Genomic DNA, 23,849 nt, shown 5'->3' with positions numbered 1-23,849 from the left:
CATGGTGCCATAGTGATACATAAGTAACAATGACTTGAGCATAATGCTCATCGAGGACGGACTGATATTGAGCACTGCAACACGCATTTCCCATAAACCCCTGCCCGAGTATACTCGGGACTTGGCCCCAACGGGTTAAGATGAGACCAAATTTAAAGTTGCACATACTAGGAAATCTAGACACTTCATATAACTTATGAAGGGCTTTCGGTCATATTCACTGGCCAATGAGGAAAATTGGAAAAGAAGATGATGTTAGCACCTTGCAAATGTCTCGTCAATGTGATTTTCCCTTTTTTTTTCTAATACATTTGTTAAATCATTGATAAAGAGAAGATACCATTGTGACTTCTATGTACAAATGACTGAGAAAGTTATGAGGTGATAACATTATCAACTTGATTAATTTACATGGATCATGGCTCCTCATATTAATGTTGCATATTATAGAGCATGAAACATTTCAAAATTCCATAATTTCACTACATAATTTGATACCTACAAAACTTTTGCTGTTCTATCATTCTCTTTGCTCCTCCCCTCATCATTCAGCAACTTTGATTATACTGTAAAAGTGGATATTTTCGCGCGACTAATTTTTCGCGCTTGGCCGGTTAAGAAGCGTTTCGCGTGTTTTTAATTCCGCGGAATCAAGACATGAACTACTGGAACAAAGGGCACGCAAAAAATATTTGCGTGCTTTTATTTTCGCGCTAGCTTCTGGTCGCGTGAAAAGAGCGAAAATTTCAACACCGCTAAAATTTCCACTTTTACAGTATATGATTTGTGTTGTTTGTCATATGGAAGCATATCACAAGATGTACTCTTGGGAACAAGGTATAAGGAAAGTCAATACACATACAGTAATAACCCCTATTCTTCAAGACCTAGCAAATTCAGGAAGACAGTCTCTCCATCCATTCATCAGTCTTACATGCAAATCCCTTACAACATCCACATACGAAGGATCCTCTGCAACATTGTTATTTTCTTCTTGGTCAGTAGCCATAACATACAGCTCCCTGGCACGCACATCGGACCAATTGCCCTCAAAGGTGGAGTGGTTGAACCCGATCCATTCCGTGAAATGGTAGTCGTGCGTGTGCATGGAATATCCCATTATGGTAATGTTGACCAGTGAGGGCAGGTCGGTCTGTTCAGTAGGCCTTTCACTCGGGCGAGGATACTGGCTGAAAGTGGCATTCTTCCATCTGGACAACATTCTTGCATTCCTTCTGGAACTTGGTGAGATGAGGGGAGCAAAACTAACCCCCTCAGAGCAAAAATCAATCTTAAATGGTTTTGGGGGACAGACATCCGGAATTTTCAATCCAGCCAAGTCGGAAAGAGTCGGAAAGAGATCCACAAGTTCTACAAACTCGGTCACTTCATGGCCTTCCTTCCAGGCATTTCCTTGATTGTAATAATGTGTTGAACGTCTTTGTTCCTCGAAGGGATCCCGGAGTGGGAAAACTTTTCCGGTTCCCTGGGACTGTTTCCTGTTGGTCACCCCTGGTACATGGACCAAGAGTGGAACTCTAGTGGCAAGGGCAAAGTTTGAATATTTGGCCCACTCTGAGTGCTCGCCAAGCTGCCATCCTGGAACAGATTAGAAACAGATAAAACATCATTGAAAAGGATTTATTCAAACTGTTAAACTGCAATATAACTTCAGCATTACAGGCGAGATTAGCAATTCCTCTGTCTATCTGTCTTTCTCGCCCAAGAAGTGAAAGAAACTTGCACCATTATCAGTGTCAACCTGACTATCTTGCAATAAAGCAAAACAAAATAAAAGCATGAAATTGTGGGTCGCAATATTCGGCTTGTTCACAAAGACACACTACACAAATGGAAAAGTGTCTCATGACGGACCATAGTAACGAGGCATTGCCTCTACTCACAGTTCACGAAGGTCTCACAGTCCACAAAGGTATGCCCTGTAGAATAGTCTCAAAATCGACTAAGAGCTATAACTTCTTCTCAAAATGTTTTTCAACTTTCCAAAAATTATTTGACTGGCCCAAAATAATCTACTCAATAGAAATTTTATCACTCTGTAAAGGAGCCCATTTTACCTTACTCTCCTTGTATCTCACTGTCTTATCAAACTATTGGTGCCCAAACTTGCTAGACTCTACTCTCAGTGCAAAATTGATGCCAAGAAGGATACTCAAATTAAATGCCCCATTAACCATGAGAATTTTTTTTTCAGTCGAAATATATCTCATAATCATTTATACTCATGTTCCTCTCGATATCTAAAAGAGTATTACATGAAATATAAACTATTCACATCATTCTCACCATGGTCACCAAGAAACACAATGATTGTGTTATTAGCAAAGCCATTCTCCTCCAACCCTTGCAACAAACGCCCTATTTGATAGTCTGTGTATGTTGCAGCAGCATAGTAACTCTGTCGAAGAAGAAACTGCAAAAAGAAAATTAGGCATATATGTATATATATATATATATATATATATATATATATGTGTGTGTGTGTGTGTGTGTGTGTGTGTGTATGTGTGTGTGTATGTATACATATAGTACATGAATGCAATCATACATTTTATATAGGTTGCATGCATGTATGTATGTTTGTGAGTATAAAGAGTTTGCATACAAAAACAGATAAATGCCATTTTCAATTCTTTTAAAGGTCATCATCAAATAAAAAGAATAAAATGTTTTCATGTTTTCACTTGTCACATAAAAAGAAGTGTTTTTTTGGAGATGTTATCAAAGTCATTTCATATAGTTTTCATTTCTTCATTTTCAGCAGATTAATTCTCATATATCTTAACTTGATAAAAATGAATATATTTTTATTTAATTTGCATTTAAAATCTATAAAACATATATACTTATCTAATTATTTATTTACATACATACATACATGAATACATACATACATACATACATACATACATAATTCAGACATGTCTTGACCATGTTTTGGAAAAACCTTCGACTGCTAAAAGAAACAAGCAAACCAGTATCTATATCACAAAAATGCCCAAACAGACCTCCCAGTGAGCAGTGAAGCACACATTTAATAAAAGAAATACAATCCCAGACATCAATACAGCCCAGTGTGTATACTTCGACAGACACAAAACTAAATGTGCAGTGCATTAAGAGAAGTCTACCGGGAAGTGAAAGACAGTTATTTGTAACAAAAACAACAACCCACCACCAACAAAATAAAGACCCCCTCAAACAAACAGAAAGGACAATTTTACACCATACAGGAGTAAGAGACTAGAAGAAGAGAGATGCTGTAGGAGTATTAGGATGAAACCATTAATATGATAATCATCTAAACTAAGCAAATTACTGGTATTCTAGCATCAGGTTTCAAGTACCACAGGTGAACTCACGTGATATTGTCTTGGCATGGGTCCATATGGAAAGCTGAGATTCAGCGCAGCAATGTCCTCTCTTCTGCTGAAACTCGAGTACGGCTCAAACGCCACTGGAGGCAGTTTTGCGGGTAGGTCCGGGTTGGAGGCGATCTGCACCGATGTGAGAGGGTAGAGCGATCGGAATTCCTCAGGATATTTGAATGGGACGTGCGGCTTGTGGTAGCCTACCGCCAGGAAAAATGGTTGCGTTGATGCTGGCTCTTTATCACTAGGAGAACCACTTGTCTTGGTAAGCTCTGGAGATGATGATGATGAGGATGATGATGATGGTGGTGGTGGTGATGATTTCGATGATGCAAACTCTTCCAGGAGTTTCAAGGCATAGTCTGTACTCTGAATATCGGGAAGGCTTTCCAGAGGCATCTCCTCAACCTTCACTGGGCAAATAAGGTTCTGGTGCAAGGTCCCATCCATGTTCTTGCATACCTATTTAAGAAGAAATTGAGATCTGAAATGATATATTGTAACTGAAATGATTCAAGCAAATATAGTGAGAATACTGAGTAGGGCTGAAGATTTTGCTTGCACATCGAATACACCTAACAGATGGATATTTAGCAACAAAATCACTCCCCCATAGGGCCCATACTGATAATGGTCCTCTGTCACTTCAAATGATTCAAACATCTGTTACCATCAGTAAAATGTGTATTAACTATTTAGATCTACACATTACGCCTTGCAAAGACGTAGCTCACAGCTCATGTTCAGTAAAATCATAAAATCTTTCACACAAAATGTGATGTGCATGAATGCAATTATGCACCTCTTTCAGAAGGCAGGAAAAATAGTATTACCCTTAAAACATGTCAGTAATGCAATCATGGGAATGTGTGCTTTTCATTTAAAAAAAAAAAATTCTGTGGAATTCCCATACATTTTCCTAATATCATAGTCCAGCAGTGACGCCACAAATTGTTGTACTCTTCTCATCCAGCAATGGCAGCACTGAAACTCGAAAGATTCATACCAGTTACTTTCTAGGACCAATTTTCCCCAACCTTCACCGACGTGTTCGACTCATATTTCTGCATTCACTAAATCCACATTATACATGTGGGTAAATGTGGGTAAGCTGCCCCTTTAAAAAACAAGCTGCTTTCCTGATGCACTGTACAGGGTTCATGAGCTAAATCAGCAATTGCATGAAACTGAAACCAGCACTATTGATAAAGCTGTAGATCCAACCTTAGGATAAATCTTTCGTGACAAACATCATGGCCATCAAAGAGTTTTTCCCTTGTTAAAGGACAAGTCAACCTTATATACATGTGGATTGAGTGAATGCAGCAATATCAGGAGAACACATTGATCAGTGGAAGTTCTGGGAAAATCACACAATCCATGCAGAAGTTATGAATTTTTACAGTACCTGTGCAGTCACTGCTGGATGAGAAGCCTACTACAGTCTATGATGTCACCATGCACAGAATGATAAAAAATTCAAAGAGAATTTCACAAAATTATGCTTTTTTTTTAAAAGTGCACATTTCCTTGATCGTCACTGATGTATGTTAAAGGTAATATTATTTCCCCTGCCTTCTGAAAGTGGCAAGTCAAGTATTCTTTTATTATGCGAGAAAAAAACAACACATTGAATTTGCAGCTGGAAGTTGATGATGTAACAAAAGGCTTCTATGTATTGGAAATCAGGTGATTTTCAGCACGCATACATACAGTGGAAATCAGTGGTGAAAATGAGCTGCTTGGCGGAGGGCTACACTCTCAGAGTGCTTCTTTTGGTTTAAAAGGGTTTTTTTATGCTGTCACCATGGCAACACATTCAACACTATGGAAAGATCACATTTGCATATCAACATACTATAGCAGTCACATGCACCAAACTTCAAGTCATGCTCATTAACATAGGGACTTATCTCAATCCACTATATTTTTGCATGCTTTTATTAAATAAATGTTACCATGGTAACACATTGTTAAAAATTGATGAAAAATGTGTTTTGCACATCTAACATTTATATTGGTCACATGTATCAAATCTCAAGTAATATGCTCAAAACTAAAGGAGTTGGCTACTGTAAATCCACTTCTAATCTATATGATTTTCTTTAAAAAATGTTGTTACTATGGCAACAGTTTGAAAATGATTTTTATTTTTAAAAATGAAGTTTGGACATCTACATACTATAGTGGCCACATATGCCATGTTTGAATTCAAATGCTCACGAACTGAGGGAGTTAGCTCAATCCACATACATAATTTCTGGATAAATTTGTATAATGCTATTGCCAAGGCAAAAGATATATTGACACTCACAAAAAAAAATCTTGCATGATGACATATTATAGTGATCATATGTCCGAACTCAATGCTTACGAACACAGCAGCGAGATCCACATAATTTTGTACGATTTGTTTAAAAACTGTTGCTGCCATGGCAACAGATTTCTGAACACTAACAAAAAAGGTGGAGTACATTAATCACAAATGCCAAATTTCTACTGAACTGCTTTTTAATATAATAAACTGAGAAGGTATAGTTTGATCCACATTTTGTAGGAGTTTTATGAAACTTTGCTGTTACCATGGTAGCGCATTAATCCAAACTGACGAATAAGGTTTCTTGCACATCTACCTATGACAGCAGTCACAGACGTCAAATTTTAGGTAAATTGCTCAAAAAATGAGGGAATAGTACGAGCCACATGATTTTGCAATTGACAAACAGACAGCCCGACAGCCACCCGACAGCCACCCGACCTCAGAGTGAGTCCTATATACCCCAATACACACTATGTGTGGGTGGGGGTAAAGTTACTCATGTGCGACACTTATAGTGTTTTGTTCGCAAACTAGTGTGCTACTTTGAGTGCTTTGTTTGCTGATCGACACAGAAGGACTATGGTTAAACCCAACTCATCCCTATAATTCCCTTTCGTGTCACCAACGCATTGTTCGGCTTGACTCAGGCACATTGCTACAACTGAATAGGCTGGCAAACTTTACAGTTAACAGATTAACAGGGGATTACTAAATGCTACGAACAGGGGATAAGAGCCAGGAACAGAAAGGGATAAAGTCAATAAGTAGAACTCCACTATCTACTCCTTGTCAGAGCAGCTGAATTTACAAGCATTGTCATTAATCGGAGAGTATATAGCCTCATTATTCAACACAAAGCTTGAAAGTCAATCACGGAATTATAACTTCTTCTTCAACTTTTCTTAATCTTCAAAGGGCTATGCAGCATATCACGAAGATGATTTGCTTGGGTAGGCAGGTGGGCCACTTCACTACTGGTATTTGTGCTGGATGAAAATTGATATTGTTCCTACCCCTACTCTATGTAAACAAGGCTGAGTGTTTAGGGTACATGACTCTCTATTAAAGAGGAAGACTGGAAGAATATTTTAGTTAACAGTTTTGAAGGGAGCCTTTCAAAGACTGAATTCTAAGCTACTCTACGTGCGTTACTGTAGTTTCCATTTTTTGAACTGTTTTGACAAAATATGACAGACCTGAATCTGCAGTAAATGACACTGGGTAAACAGTGATAACTTTCTTTGGTTTCTGGACAACTACTGTAAACATTGATATTTTCGCAAAATTAATTTTTCGCACTGAGCGGCTCAAAAACACTGTGGGTTCTTGAATTTGCACTACGCACTTGTCAACTCATTCAACATGAGCAGAGAAAAGGGTGAAGATATTTTCATGGGTTCAAGAATTTGCACTAGTTCACAGTAGCGTGAAAAATGCGAAAATTAATGGTCAGTGAAAATTAACATGTTTACACTTATCCTGTGAAGCTTCTGCGTGATTCCTTCACGCTATGTAAAATGAATTAAAGGGTGTGTCATCTCAACTACAAAGCACGCCATACTATGCATATTGACAAATTAACTTGTAGGGCCCTTGGAATACTCGATCCCTATTAAAAAGCAAAATTGCCACTTGGGCAAGGTAACATGGCCGAAGCACAATCTATCTTGACTGAGAACGTACATCTCTGAAACAAGGCTTAAGTAAATTCTAGCAATGTACAGTTGTTAAAAAAAGAACAACTGACATACCGGTACACACCTTTGCATTCTTGTATTTCTGAGTAGGAGGATGCCATGCTTCAACTGACCAGCTGTATGGAAAATCATCCGTAAAATTGGAGACCACTCCTGAAGATAGGAAATGTATAGATCACATTGTATGACCGAAACAGCAGCAACAACAATTATACATAGAATAACAGCCTCATGAAAACAGCATGCTCCATGATGTTAGTATCATCTGTATCAGTGGAAAAATGAGCAAAGAAAGTGGGATTCCATTGGGATTCGAACCCGAGACCTCCGGACGCTAGCCCAGTGCTCTACTGACAGTACAATACACACATGTTCAAAAAGGATGTCGCAGGATGCCAGCTACTGTAACACCAGACATTTTTGCAAGCATGCAAACTTTTATGAATTTTACAAGGAGCCAAGATTTGTGAAAGTTTTAGTCTACATAATGCATCAAATGCCAGTATATGTAGAACACCTGTAATTTTGCCAACTGGCAATTTGAAACAGTTTCATGAGCACTGCGAAAAAGGCCATTGGCTCTAATATGCAAAACTTTCATGCCACAAATCTTTCTGGTCTTACAGTTTGAGAAACTTGTACATTTGTCCACTTTGTTTCGTATTTCTATCCCATACATCTCCTTCTATGTTTATTCCTTTGTGTATATACTGTTTGCATCTATGGACCAATAAACTCAGGAAGACAAATGTCAAGGACTCAGGTTATCAAGCATCATGGGACATCCTTGCTGATAAACAAGCACACTTTTAATACCCTCCAAAGATGGCAAAAGACAATGGTACATTTATCAACATTATTCCACATATTTATCTATCAGGACTAGAGGCCAGCATTTTTTTTTTCTCTGATGGTCTGTTCTACCCATTAATATCTTTAAAGGACAAGTCCACCTTCATAAGGATTGAGAGAATGTAGCAATATTAGTAGAACACATTGGTTGAAGTTTGAGGGAAATTAGACAATCCGTTCAAAAGTTATTAATTTTTAAAGTGTCTGCGCAATCACTGCTCGACGAGAAGACTACTACGGTGTATGATGTCACATGCGTACAACGATATAAGGAAAATAAAAAGAGAATTTCACAAAACTTTACTTTTTGAATAAAGTGCACATTTCTTCGACTTGTTACTGACATATGTTAAGGGTAATATTCCCCCCTGCCTCCCGGAAGAGAGAAGTTGAGTGTTCTTTTGTTGTGCAAGAAAAATGGAAGTATGTTGAATTTTCTGTAGTCTTTCTTTATAGAGTTGTACGCATGTGACATCACAAGCTATAGTAGTCTTTTCATCCAGTCGTGACTGAGCAGAAATTTAAAAAATTCATAACTTTTGAATGGATTGACCGATTTTCCTCAAACTCTCACTGATGTGTTCTCACTAATATTGCTGCATTCACTCAACCCACATGTCTATGAAGGTGAACTTGTCCTTTAAATTCATCAATTTTCTACACATCATGAGATTAGAATTCAAGAATGGATTCTTATTGCTTACAAAATGATTAGAAAATTAGTTTCTTTTCTATTGCTGCATCAGGACTTACCTTACGAACCTCGCTGGCCATGGGTACAAGTTTCATGATAAAACGCACAAAGTATTTTGGGGCGACGGTCCAATGGTCCCAGAAAAATATGTCGAACTACTTTCAGCTGTTTATCAGTCCTCCGGGTGCCAGTTTCCAAAAGGGGCGTGTTTTCTTTATTTCTGGGCTTGTTTGTGTTCTGTTCATTGGTTTGTTTGTTTATTCCTCTGCTCCCAATCACGAGTTACATTTATGTTACATTAGTATGTTGGTACATTCTACATTAATGGAATATCTGGGGGAAGAAAAAAAGCTAAAAGGCAAAAGGTACGACAAGGACTTCTAAAACTCACCGTTATGGAAAACCTTGCCAATGGATGCTGTAAAATAACCATTCTCCTTAAAATGCTGAGGCAGAGTTGTGTAATTCCCAGCATGTGTGCGCCAGTAGGACCCAAAGTCATACAGCCTGGTGGTGTCTGGACGCCGACTCGTCAGAAAGGATGTGCGGCTTGGTCCACAGACAGCTTGCTATGTCGTTCGGGGGGAAAAAAAATAATTTGAATATCATACATCTTTCTTCACAACCAAGACCTTGACAAGCTAGTATCCGACCCCAGTGGTATTAACTGATTTTGGTGATATAACAGTTCAAACGAGAACTCTTTGATTCAATAACAATTCAATTGTAAATACATGTATGCTAACAGGTGGGGGCTAGTATAGTTAGGCTTGTGTGCATTAATTACATACACACATGCACAATAGAGTTTGCAAGCAAGATGAGGTTTGACAAGTGAGGTGTATTTTGTGGAGAATGCAAAAATTGTCAAATGTTGTGCAAACTTTGATCGGGGAACCAGAGTCCTTTATCAAGATCATCAGGTGTGTGGTTATATACTGCGGTTGCCTACCTGTGGCCCACATGACGGCACATTAAAGGACAAGTTCACCTTCATAAACATAAGGATTGAGAGAATGTAGCAATATTAGTAGAACACATCATTGAAAGTTTGAGGAAAATCGGACAATCTGTTCAAAAGTTATGAATTTTTGAAGTTTTTGTGCAGTAACCGCTGGATGAGAAGACTACTGCAGTGTGCGAAAAACTTAGATGTCACATGCGTACAACAATATAAGGAAAATATAAAGAGAATTTCACAAAATTTCATCTTAAGAAAAAAGTACACATTCCCCCGACTCGTTACCGACAAATGTTATGGGTAATATTATTCCCCCTGCCTTTAGAAAGAGGCAAGTCAAGTGCTCTTTTATTATGCGAAAAAAGTGAAAATACGTTGAATTTTCTTTATATTTTCTTTATACTGTTGTACGCATATGACTCACAAGCTGTAGTAGTCTCCTCAGCCAGCGGTTCCAACACAAAAATTTTAAAAATTCATAACTTTTGCATCGATTGTCCAATTTTCCTCAAACTTTCACTGATGTGTTCTACTAATTTTGTTGCATTCTCTCAATCCTTATGTTTATGAAGGTGAACTTGTCCTTTAAGATGAATAGTAAGTCAGGTAGTACAAATTTGTTGCAAAGTGCATTATAATTTTTTAATCCATTCTGGGGTTTAAGTTTTAATGAGCACAGGGCAATTGAGGAACCAGAGGAGCTAGTCCTAAGAGATAGGGAAGATCAGAGATGTGGGACCCATATTCCCAACTCCATGTTTCAGAGGACCATGGTGACCCAGAGATTGATACTTTAAAATTGAGGAGTTCTTAATCTCATCTCAGATATCACATCGCCAGTAAAGGGTCCACATGCAGTCACAGAAGATGAAGCCTCATCAGATGAGACTTAGATAAAGTAACCGCTTGGGCTAAACCTTGACAACTTGCCTTCAACCCAGCTAAATGTAAAGTCATGCACATTGGAAGAGAGATGACAACCTATTACATGCACAACCAGGTTTTGCATGATACTGCTCTGGAGATGAGGGACCTTGGAGTCATCGTTGACAATGAACTAGCCTTCCAAGAACATGTTGCCAAAACTGTTAACAGAGCCATTCCAAACAGAGCCAATCACATGTTTGGGCTTATCAAGCCAATATTTATAAGAATCTCCAGATCCAGGCTCTCATACATACGTCCTCTTCTTGAGTATGGTAATGTGATTTGGGATCCAAGGCTTAAATTGAAGCCAAGAAGATCAAAAAAAAGCCCAAAGGCTATATATACATGAATTAAAGCACAAGAGGACATCATCAAAAGTTATATAAATTCAAACAAAGATCCAACACTATCCTGAGAACAAGAACTTTTACTCAGAGAACGGTAGACTCTTGGAACTCTTGTAACAGTCTCCCTTCATCAGTAATCTTGGCTCCTTTGCTATAGGAATACTTTCAAGTCTGGGTTGGAGAAGCACGGGATCTTCCTACACCAATCTCTTCCCTAAAGAATGTACTTGTCCTTCCACCCACCTCACATGGACATCATAGGTTTTAATACGTACAATCACTTACAACTCGAAGGAACAGTCAGAAGTCTCGACAGGACCATTCTTCTGTCTACTGATGACAATGATCTCTGGAAAACACCCAGAGATAAGTTTACAAAGTCTGTTGAGATGCAGTATTATATGGGCTACTGGTTTTAAAAGGAAGAGAGCCAATCATCTATGGAAGGGGAATAAAGTACTGGGGTGTGCAAACACAAAGGAATAAAGTGGGGCTTGTAACAATCACCCAGCTCATTGTGTACAACCTGCCAAGGATAGAATATAAATGGGGAGCCAGAGGCAATAGATTTAAGAACAACACAATAATGATGGCAGTTAAAAGGGGTAAAAGGGTGAGACAAAATGCACAGAAAAGCCAAATTATTGGAATACAAAGGAGTGTCAAAAAGTGGAAGCCAATTTTAAAGTTTACTGTGTATAAGATATTGTAGATTAAAAGATTGAGACAAAATGCTACAGAAAAAAGTACAAAATACAATAAAGTCTTAAATATTAAATTTAAAAGAAATGATGGAGAAAATGTGTGAGATAGAAATTTCAAATAATAAATGTACCATGCACAAACTACCATTAAGAACATAATAGCGCAGTTTTTTCTTTCAAAGATATGTGTTTCTTTTAATCAATTTTGACACTTTTTATGCCCGGCTGCCCAAAGGGTGCCGGGGGCATCACTTTTCTTGGTTTCTCCATGTTCAACAACATTTTGACATTATGTTTGTTTTTGCTGCTGCTGCTGTTGTTCTTGCTTGTTGTAATAATCTGAAAGTACTGAGTGGTTTGGAAACTAGTTATCAGTGAGCAAATCAGTGATTCACAGTGAGATCTTCAGAAATTGTAGAGGACAATGTTATTATCATCACAGTGCTCTTCTGCTTTGTCAGTGAATAATATTTATCCACTTGGGAACTATGTCACGTGGAAAATATACTGTGTAGTAAATCTATTCTTTCTTCCTTCAAATTTCTCAGTCAATTTCCAGTCAATCATATTCAAAGCATTCTATATTCATTACAAAGAATACAATAATTGCAATGAAATCATTTGCTCCTCCAAATGCAGGTACAGACTGAGTGATAAGATAAGCAAATTAATCAATCAACCCTCTGCAAATTTCAAGCTTATTTTGATGTCAAGAGTAGGAGATACAATGTATACCAAGTGATATTACATAGGCCTTACTTTATGTGTTTCACTCTTACCTGTGTCACAGCGTGTGTAAATCTTGCCGATTGGCTGGCGAGTTGATCGATGTTTGGGGAGATGATTGGTCCACCATAACAACTGAGTGAGGGCCGGAGATCATCCACGACAATAAAGAGTATGTTCGGCCTGTCTGTCAGTGTAGATGTTTACAGAAGCATGACTGCACATTAGCCCTTACTACAAGATGCTACACTTGCCAATTAGTGTGGTCCATCTGCCGCCAGAGTGCTTTATGACTGAATTATTAGTAAAAAAAAAAAGTAGAATCTAATTAACTGCTGGCACAGAATTATTTCTTAATCCCATTAATCTTTATCATGTAGACTACTTGGTACAATGTAGACCGTCTAGAGTCATTTTGTTGGACTACATGCAGGCAAACTGCCACACCTCAGTGAGCTTGCCTACTTCCCGACTATTTGTCTGCTAGGTTTGAAAAAGTTTTGAATACACGTATACTTGATAAAAAAAGGAAACCGGAGCATCAGCACTAGGTATGCTTTGCAAATACTTTGTACACAGTGTCTGTATTGTATTGAAAAATCTTGGTTTATACATGTTTCTAGACTACATTAAAGGTCTTTAAAACATAATATACCATAACAGATATGTCCAGTAAGATCACAAGTCACAGTTCTTAGTCTTTTTTCAGTCCTTCTGTCCAATTGCCAACAAGCTAAAATTTTATGTACAATGCAAAAAAAGGTTTATAGTTGCTGGTCTTCAGCTCGTCTACCCCCTTCTCCTTTAATTCCGGGTTTCTTCAGCTGACAACCCCCCCCCCCCCCCCCCCCCAAAAAAAAAAATGGGGTCTTCAGCGCAAAAACATAACATTACCACGCTCATACCTCATGATCTCCATCTTTTTCTTTTACTGCCACTTACATATACTTTCGGGTTAAAAAAGTGGAGGGGGGCCTACGCTGTAAGTGATGACACCTAAATGTATTCCTTTGTGTGGTGCACATAAAGTTGGGGGGGGGGGGGGGGTAGTTTTACCACTAGTCTATAGACTATTTTTCTCACGATCATAACAGACCCTAAGGATGGTTTTAGCATGTATCGCACTGCACAGATGTTCGACAGCCATGTTTCGTACGGCTTCTGCTGGTCAAGCTAACAGTAACTATTTATACCGTTAGTGCACCAGTTTTCGACAGGACCCAGATTTCGACACCCAGCAGATAATTCTTATCAAATCTTAAACTCAATACAAACGTCTGACTTCAACAATCAACCAAGTTATCAATCACATTTCTAGTCCTAAACACCGTTTGTCACTTGTCATCATATTCCGACGGTAGAATATTTAGGAGAAAAGCAACACAGTGTCAGCAGAAATGATGATGTCAGCCATTTTTAGGGGTTCAAAACAATACGATGCATTTTGTATACATCGCTGTAAAATGAAACCCATGCCGGTTACCTTACTTGAGTATCAGTTTGTTTGCCAAATCCTGATGTTTGATTTCATAAATGTCTTTCATGGCTGAATTTGTGATAAATAAGCAAACTTGTAGAAAGAGTTGGCTTTGAGAATGTGGCACCAGATTTCGGCATTCCCATATTAAGACACGTTATAGAGGAAACAACAAATTCTTGCGCTAGTATGATTGCTGGTTTGCATCCACAATGCAGTGTACGCGTACTGTTACTGTACGCCGCGCCATGTGATTTATGTGTGATGCGCACTGTGATTGTGTTGAAAAATTATGCTGGGTGTCGAAATCTGATGCCAGCGACGGCGTGACGGAAATCGCTTAAAAATTGAACACGAGTGCATTCAAATTGGAATTTGTTCAAGGCATATTATTATTGGCCTTTGTAGCTCAACTTCATATCAAAATTCCTAGGTAAAACGGTGCAGTATTGATGGTATAAACAAGAGAAAGTGTCGAAAACCGGTACCCTTACGGTACAATGTGCACAGCACTGTCATGAAGTGACAATGCAGTCCACTGTGCACAGGACAGTATCTGGTCCAGTTGTGCATACTACTACTAGCTAGTCACAGCAACAGGCTGAAATATTCCTGCGATATGTTCATAAAACTTGTAACACTATGCACTTCTTCAATTCAAAAAACAATGTACAATGAATACAAAAATAGGGGCTATGCCAATTTGAGGGAAAAACAAAAATTTTTATACATAATCATACTATTATTAGTAGTACTACTAGGATCTACCATAGTAAACTTGATGATTTGTAGAGCTAAACAATTACAGCAACAAGATACACTGCATCAACAACCATCAGTAGTTTCTGGGGCTGCTGTATGGGTAAGAGGTAAGAGGGAAAAGGGAGGGGGGAGGGGTGGTGGTAGGAATTGGGATCAGATCTAGAGAGTAGATCTGTTCTGGGAAACAAACCAAAGAATTAAAGAAGCTACGTAGCTAACATTAGAAGAAGAGGAAAAGAGAAGAAGAAGATGGTGAATAAGAAGTACATGAAGAAGAAGAACAGAACAAGAAGAGAAAGAAGTTAAGAAGAACAAAGGTCCTTTGATGATCGAGGAGGGGGTAGAGCAGACAATGAGCTAGACAAGAGGAAGATGATGATGATATGATGATGATGATGGTGATGATGAAGAATAATAATGCATGGTGCCCATTAATTGACATGGGGACATACATGGAATGTAGATAGTGCACACAGACAGTAAATTAACCAGCATTGGTACTAGTACTCCTTGACCTAGTAGACCACGTTCTACTACACATTTTGGACACAGCCCTGTCGCTGTACACAAGCCCTGTCGCTGTACACTTGTGTACAGCGACAGGGCTGTGTATTTTATCCTTGACCTTGTTCACACTGCATTGTCATTGTAACCATGCATACATACCAACTGTTGGTGGTGATGTGCGCTCTCCCATGCACTGCACCAACATAAACAATAACGCCGAACACTTCCCGAAGAATTCGACACAGTTGTGATAATAATGACACTTAGCCATTCTTGATCTTGGCAACTCTAAAGGCACACAGACACTCGCAGGTATGATAGCCTTCCTAGCCCTCGTAGACGCGACGGGTAGATTGTATTCAGCAGGTAGTGCATTTCATTCATTCAGGCATGGCAGCAGGCACAAGCACAAGCCTATTGTTTACAGTATACGGTACATTCATCATCTGTCGTATCAGATCTCATCTTCCTCTCCTCGCTCGCGCCTGCGCCTCATCCGTCCACCAAAGCCTCGGCGAAGTAGTCTGGTTTCCAGACCTTTGCCAACTGTCCTCCTTCCTCAAAATGCGCCCTTCGATACGCGGCTATTACAGTATAGCACTGCTGACTTTCGTAGTGGAATGCGAAACATAGCTGTACATAATTATACTGTACATGAGGGAGGTTCTTCCCATATCTCCCTGGGGGTCTAGGGCAATTACCCAAGAACCTTCTTTCCGTTGACCTTAACCCAATCAGGGGCGGCCAGGGGCGCTGCTATAAAGGGGACGCACGCACCCCCATTCTTTTTATTCTATTGTTTAACAAAAAATAAGGATAGCGTGTGCCCGGTGGCAAGCCCCGCCTGGATCCGCCACTGCTAAACCTGAACCTAATCAATTACCAGCACTTCGAACAGGAGTATTTATCTTTAGTGACTCACTCAGTGCCCTTCAAGCCATTCGATCTCAACTGAGAGAGAAGAAAGGTTCGTTACAGAAATATTAAGTTTCTGCACTAATCTATATTTTAAGGGAATATTAGTAAGGCTTTACAAAATGTTTCCATACAAGTGAATAACAAGTTGAATAAATATGAATTTAATAAAAAAACTGAAAAGGTGTTATATTATGACAAAATGGCAAATTAAATGCTAGATGGGAGGAGACAAACTCCCCCCTGAAATAATATGTTCAACGAAAGGTTTCTCAGACCTAGATATGCACTTTGAATGACAGAAGAGCTGAGACAATTCTACATCGCCTCAGGATGGGGAACTTAGGTTTAAATGACAATTTGTTTCAAAATAAACCAACATGTGTCGGGTATGTGTGAATATTGTAAAGTCCCAGAAACGGTTGATCATTTTCTTATGTTCTGCCCCAGATATATCATACCCAGAGCTATGACCAGATGTTAGTTGAAACAAAAATTCATGAGAACAGCATTCAAAGCTTACTAATTTCAACTAACCCAGTATACCAAAGAGCTCTTTCAATTGTGTTATATGTTAAAAGATCACAACGATTTTGTAGATAAACTTTCATGCATGTTATGAGTGTACATAGTTTGCACTAACTCTGCCTCGAGGTATATTCTGAAGAGGCAATACCCCCATGCGCACCACAGCCCAGAGATTACTTACTTTATTAAAAAATGTATATATGTGATTACTATATTGTATTTTATTAATATTGCTTGTTTGTTTTGTTTGGCTCTCAATCGAACCGTTCCTGTGCTGGTAAGCATCGGACTCTACTGCCTGCATATCGGAGGGGCCTAAGCCGTTAATAACGGCTGAGAAGTCTGCTCGAGACAATGAGCCGGATTGGCCAGAAGATATGATATTTTAAGCAGGCAAAATAGACGTATATACCGACAGCTGACCAAGGATACTCATTACAATATTGTTTATTTAAAAAAAAAATGATAAAAGGAAAAGAAATTTATTAAGTGTTTGGCGTAAATATTCTAAAGAGAATGGAAAACGCCACTAAACACAAAACAACAACAACAACAACAACAACAACAACAACAACAACAACAACAACAACAACAACAACAACAATCCTAACCCGAACTATAATCTTTACTCTCACCGCCGGGGGTGGGGGGGGGGGGGGGTGGTGAAGGGGAGTATAGCTCTTGGGGTTATTGCCCTGATGAGCTCCTTGGCTGTATACGAAATTGATATTGAAATTAAAACTCGGCGTTGGAAAATTAGGCGTTCTATTCTTGTAATGACTGTCACAGTGTGTCGACATCATCTTTTGACTCTGCTGATTGCCTCGAATACGTCGTGCATCTAGTTGTCTGTGATCATATTCTGCTTCAACTTCAGGCTCATTTCGCTCAGGACCCTTCGCACTTGCATCCTATAGCTTCGCACCCGCGTGGTCAAGTTTCTTCGCTGACCACGCGATGCCGATGTTGTGCTCCTGCGGAATAATATTGATGTACGCCATCATCCTGGGGAGTGTTTCATCAATTTAGTCAGCGCTGATAATTTCAGCAAAATCCATGATTTTGATTGGCTGAGGTGCTCTTGGGGTGTTTCATCGGTTACAGCTCGTTATTCCTAAGGTTCGTTATTCCGAAGGCTCTTAATTATTCCTATGAAGATTCGTTCCGAAAGTTCATTGTTCCGAATTTCATTTTCGGATTAACCAATCTTCGGAGTAACGAACCCTTTTTCATTTTCGGATTAACGAACCTGTAGGTATAGGGAATTTGCGTGTTTCGGATTAACGACCCTTCGGAATAACGAACCTTCGGAATAGCGAACCTTCGGAATAACGAACAGCACCCGTTTCATCAACCTAGTCAGCGCTGACAAGTTGTCAGTCTCTGACAATAATAGTATACATCAGTACATCACAGTCAGTGACCAGAGCATATCAGCCAATCAAAACCAAGGATTTTGCTGAAATTGTCAGCGCTGACTATTTTATTGATTGTCAGCGCTGACCATGAGCTTGATGAAACATCCCCTGGCCTTTCGTTGAACTTTCTGGACTTGAAGCCCCTCAGCCGGATGGTAGTACCTTTTGATGTTATAGTATATAGCGGTGAATAATTTAGTGATGATGCTAAATTTTGGAATTCCCTAATTCGGATTATACGGGGATCTGTGGATCCAGTTGAGGAACATTTCAATTTCAATTTTGATGATGACTGATTGGGCAAAAGCGTCATTGTATTAAATTTGACCTCATCCATGAGGGTATCAAGGAAAATGAACTAAGTAAAAAAGAACATATCAAAATACAATGATGCCGGGAACTAATCTGGAAGAAGCTATCCATGTTGTTGTTATTGTGTTTTAAAGACAATAAGAAAGAGAAAATGGGGCCCCATCAAACAAAATTTTTTATAGTCTGCCCCAGACAATACTGACATATAGGCCTATAAATCAAAATATGATAAATCTTGAAGACATCAAACATGGACATTACGTATAGATCATTATACCCATATCAGATACATGAGTCATTCTCCAGAACGATATGAGATCTGGAACAATATTAGTAATTCCACTTTGTGAAAAAGCAAAGCAGTTCAAAACACTCTTATAAAGAGAAGTAAACCTCCGCCCAAAACCAAGGAAAAATTATAACACACCATGCTTGTGAAGCTATATCTAAATAATTGTGCAATCTGCACGGCATGGGATCCCTATCTTGCCTTGACAGTGTTCAAAATGCTGCTGCAAGATGAGTCATTAAAATCACTTATAAGATGGGAGGAATACTAGTAAAGCCTATAACTTACAAGCTGTATACACTTACAGCTCAAGAAATCATTGTCCCCAAATGCAGAAGAAAGGTGCAAAGCAAGAGCCATCTGCATACAAAATGATGAAGGGCAAAGTGGGTAGATAGGGTCCTATTGATTAAAAAAAAAATCAGTATATTACACATCATCCAAATCAGATCGAAATCGACATTGGAATACAAGATTGTGTCAGGACTCCATCATGTCTTATTTTTCAAGGACAATCAAAGATTGGAAACCGACCCCGATGGCAGTTACGTTATCTTTAGCTGCACAATAAGGGTTGGTGGAGATGAGAATTGGGCTTTTAACTTTTTGCGAGATACCAAGAAAACACTTATGAAATAGTACAGTGCTAACCATTCTAAGAGGAATTCAAAACTTATATATTTGATGAAAATTGGGTTTGGAAGGACTGAAACATCCCAAAACAAAGTTAAAAAAAGCGATCGTTTATAATAAAGTGTGCGTCCCATATTTATTACAATCGCTCTGTTTTGGATATCTCAGCCATTTCAACAATTTTCATCAAATAAACGTTGAATTCCTCATGGCACATGCTCTTTCATATTTCATAAGAGGTTTCTCATTATCTCACCGAAAAAAAAACTGTTAGAAACCTGAAACCAGGTCTCAACCAAAACTATACGATCCCTTAATTTGAAACATGGTAAAAGGAAAAAAAAAAAGACTATTAATCATTCTCGGCAGACCTCCAGCATAAACCCCTATACATATAAACAAGGAGTACTATTGGAGGATGTTTCTACAAAGTAGGCCTGCTATACACAAAGTTTATTCTTGCGTGACGACTCCCATTTTTTCTTCTCGTGTTTTAGGCTGCGTTCACATAGAAGTATACTATTCGGGTATTCGGGGCTCGTTTTCGAGGGCACGCGAATAGCTTGAATCGAACGATACATGGATAGGATTTCCTCACACCGGTTCACATAAGAGGGCACTATTCGAAAGTACCGAATAGCTGCGAAAAGTATAGCAAAGTGGGAATCGAACTTGTTCGATTTTCTTGCAGCGTATACCGTCCCTCGTTTATGAAATAATGACAATTTTGGTCTGGATTTGCCCTTTAGCAAAAATAAGCATGTAGACTGACATTCTGATGCTGTTTAGAAATTGTTAATAAGATTTACTGGGATGTAGGAGGAAGAAATCCTCATGCACTGCATGGGATGGTGAGTTGACGGTGCGGGTGATCACTGATGGTGTACTCGGTGCCCGAATAGCGAATATAGCGAATAGCGAATAGCGAATAGCGAATAGCGAATAGCGAATAGCGAATAGCGAATAGCGAATTGCGAATACCGAATACCGAATACCGAATACCGAATACCGAATACCGAATACTTTTATGTGAACGCAGCCTCAGACAAAGGCTAGGCTCGATCGACTGCATATAATATATATATAATAGAAAGAAGTATGTTATTAGCAGAAATAGATATCACTGATGTGCGCCATATTTTGCAGTTTGTATAGGAAGTACTAACTTAAAGCATATGCGTGCTTTCGTTCAGTATGTCCAGAGGACAAGAAGATTCACTCTAACACAATAAATTTTGTTAGATATTAAGTACTAGTATATGTTTGATTTAATCATTCTGCACATTGCACACAGCCTAGATGTTTGCTTTAATATATCTTAGCGTTGTTTTGTTTTTTAATTAATGTAAATTTGTGATAAAATTCGCGTTGAATACTCCCGATTAATCACGAGCATCGCTCGAGCCCCTCTCGTGTATTGGAGTGGCCTAGGCAGGCGGACAGCCAATCACGGCCCCTCCTTGCTGAGAAGTCTCCTCAAGGTACCGAGCCGAGCACCTGTTGTTTGTTTGTTTGTTTGTTTGTTTTTGTTTGTTTTTTGTTTTTGTTTTTGTTTTTGTTTTTTTCCATGTTTTAGTTCGGTGGAGCCGAGCCGGGCTGGCCAGAAAATACGATCGTCGATTGGGCAGCTCGAACCGAGGCCAGTGAGGGAGATTTCATTTTGATATAATGTATTATTTTGAATTATTTATCAATAAAATGAAAATAATATAGGGTAGAATTTGACAAATTAAAAGTGATTTTATGAATATTGATTTTGTGTAAATATTCCTTGAGGAATGATAAACGCCAAATAAATTCAAATAACAACAACAACAACAACAACAAAGTGTGTGAGCCACCAGTGTGAGGACAGCACGCACACACACACTTTCCCCATGGACGGACCACTGAGTTCAGTGCACAGTGGGCATGGGACGGACCTGCTGCTTTCACTCGCCGCTCCGACGCCTTGCTCCGCGCTAGCTAGCAGACTCGCTCGGATTCCGGGGGATTGCGTGAGGAACGAACGGCATATGCACGGTATACGGCTAGTACGGTACGGGTATCAACTCACGGTACGTATTGGGGTCGCTGCTTGCTGCGTTTACACTGTGATGTCTGATGCTGCATGCATGCTACTCACAATGCAATAATGTGCACATAAATTAACTACAAACTAGCACCAAAGAATGAAAGATAGTACTTTTATGTCGTCTATTTTACTGCGTATATACAGTGGAAACGGAGTGTCTTCGAGTACGGAGCTCTAGGCATTCTGATTTGAGTGCCGCCCCATGCCCAGCAATCGAAAGTGCGCAATCAAGTCGTCGAACGTAAAACTTGCCGAGCCTGGATGTGAGAGAGCTGAGTGAAATGCCATGTGTGGGGATGGCTATGTTCATGATCAAGTGACATGAGTGGTGAGTACGAGTACAATACTATCGTATCAGTATCACTGACACTATCAGGGCTGCCAACCACTCATTTTGGTCCTTTCTCACTCTAAAACTTTCTTTCATTTGCATGCATTTCAGTTCGGGAAACCCACTCACAAGGGGGGCCCCTCCTTATAAGTAACCCGTCCCCCTTATACAAGTTTGTAGGTAACCCCGTCCCCCTTATAAGTAACCCCGGGGGCACCCCTTATAAGGAGTCTCCACGCTTTTTTGCAATGCAACGCGAAAATGAAAGGACTGCGGCAATTCGCTTGATTATGTCCATAAAGCTTCACAAGTTTCCTAGTTACTCACGAAATTTGAGCAAAATCGGTTCGAGGCATCATATCTAAAATCATGGATTTAAATGCGATGTCAAACGACCCATGTGAATGCTGAAATGCGAGCAATTACTGGTGTGAGTGTCGCCAGGCGCGGCGGCGCGGCAATGCTTGAGTGCAGACGTGGCGACTGAGTACGGAGACTTTCGTTCATTCAGGTGGCTTTAAATGAAGGAAAAATAACAAAAGTAACGATCGAAATAGTCAACCACCTACCTTTGCAATTGCTATGCATATATATATGCAAAAGGATATGTTCCCATAGGGTTGTCCAGTTGAGGTCGTCCCTAACAAAAATTTTAAGTTGAAACTTGCAAGTTTCGCCGATGAAGCTTGAAATTTCCAACAGCTCCCGCATTCAGCAAGTTGTTCAGCGCAGCTCATGACCTGCGCTGAACAACTTGCTGAATGCGGGAGCTGTTGGAAATTTCAAGCTTCATCGGCGAAACTTGCAAGTTTCAACTTAAAATTTTTGTTTAGGGACGACTTCAACTGGACAACCCTATGGGAACGTATCCTTTTGTATTGTATATGCATACCAATTGCAAAGGTAGGTGGTTGACTATTTCGTTACTTGAAATTGTTATTTTTCCTTCATTTAAAGCCACCTGAATGAACGAAAGTCTCCGTACTCAGTCGCCACGTCTGCACTCAAGCATTGCCGCGCCGCCGCGCCTGGCGACACTCACGTCAGTACTTAACCACTTCAAAAATGTTGAATTCTAACTTACTAGTTCGCAGAGTTTGGCAAGTCTTTTTCATGCAGTGTATAACTAGTATCATTCTTATATGCTAGTAAGTTGAAAATTCACACTTTCTTTGCCACTTCATATTTTCTCTGGTCCCCCAATCGCGAATTTAACCACTCGCGAAAATGTGTGACAGCGGCAATTTGCGAAAATTTATGTACGCGAAAATTATAGCGTATACAGTACTGTTAAGGAGGGGCCCCCCTTGTGAGTGGGTTTCCCGAACTGATTTCTATTGATCTCACTCATTTTGACTCCTAAATCAGTGAAATTACAGCATTGGCCTAGTCTATATGGGAGTCTCACTCTCACTGAGGGATCAGCTAACGTTTTAACGTTAGTTTCCAATGTTGGCAGCCTAGCTGCAGTATCACTTAACCCTTCTGTGCCAGGCACTTAGTTTGGACATTGTGTATGTACATACAATGAATGCTATGGGATTTTCTATGCCAATCAGCACTCAAAGCACACAAAAAGGTTAATGGTACAATCAGTGATTATCCTTGGCCAAGCCGCAGACCGGAGTATACCACTTACTTGACCGAAAGATCGGTCTGTATCTGTCTGTCGGGGAATGTTCCGCGGAGACTACGTCTGGCTTCAGGGATCCCCTCCGTATACAGACCGAAGTCAATGATTGCGGCTCCTGTGTGGAGCAGTCGCGCACAGATCCAACGTTACGAGAAACCAAACTTCAGACAGCTTTTTTACATTCAAACAAGTTTGACGTGACATGACACATTATGCAGCAATATTTGGGATAAATTTCTCACATTGTGCAATCGAAATACTCACATAAACTCGGTTATAACGCAGAAATTTTATCGATATCGCAACATCGCCGTTCGCAAGCAGTAAGTCGCCATTTTGAATCTGTAAGC

The 23,849-nt window shown here is 39.5% G+C and overlaps 2 protein-coding genes across 2 annotated transcripts in view; one reads left to right on the top strand and one right to left on the bottom strand.

Moving 5' to 3' along the window:
- Positions 1-431: 431 nt before the first annotated feature.
- LOC139737373 (iduronate 2-sulfatase-like) lies at positions 432-15,653 on the bottom strand. Its single transcript, XM_071648049.1, has 7 exons — positions 15,526-15,653; positions 12,674-12,807; positions 9,347-9,524; positions 7,474-7,562; positions 3,384-3,854; positions 2,308-2,434; positions 432-1,599 (listed from the first exon to the last, which is right to left on the bottom strand). The coding sequence occupies exons 1-7, from the start codon at positions 15,635-15,637 to the stop codon at positions 881-883; spliced, it is 1,830 nt and encodes a 609-aa protein (XP_071504150.1). The 5' UTR covers positions 15,638-15,653; the 3' UTR covers positions 432-880.
- A 5,949-nt stretch (positions 15,654-21,602) lies between these two features.
- Positions 21,603-23,849, top strand: part of LOC139737353 (uncharacterized) — a 41,654-nt gene continuing 39,407 nt past the window's right edge. The window contains exon 1 of the mRNA XM_071648030.1: positions 21,603-21,863. The gene's annotated coding sequence lies outside the window, so the exon portion shown is untranslated. The remainder of the gene's footprint in view (positions 21,864-23,849) is intronic.

This window comes from Diadema antillarum, unplaced genomic scaffold (genome assembly GCF_040938485.1).
Source record: "Diadema antillarum isolate AM-2024a unplaced genomic scaffold, OU_Dant_1.0 seq00000690_RagTag, whole genome shotgun sequence".
In the NCBI taxonomy this organism is placed as follows: domain Eukaryota; kingdom Metazoa; phylum Echinodermata; class Echinoidea; order Diadematoida; family Diadematidae; genus Diadema; species Diadema antillarum.
This window is presented reverse-complemented; position numbering and strand designations above follow the sequence as displayed.

Excerpts from the sequence above, each read along its gene's own strand:
- LOC139737373 (XM_071648049.1), bottom strand. The coding sequence starts at position 15,637 with ATGGCTAAGTGTCATTATTATCACAACTGTGTCGAATTCTTCGGGAAG. Across the intron at positions 9,525-12,673 it reads TTACACACGCTGTGACACAG|CAAGCTGTCTGTGGACCAAG; the intron begins GTAAGAGTGAAA and ends CGAACGACATAG. Across the intron at positions 2,435-3,383 it reads CCATGCCAAGACAATATCAC|TTTCTTCTTCGACAGAGTTA; the intron begins GTGAGTTCACCT and ends TTCTTTTTGCAG.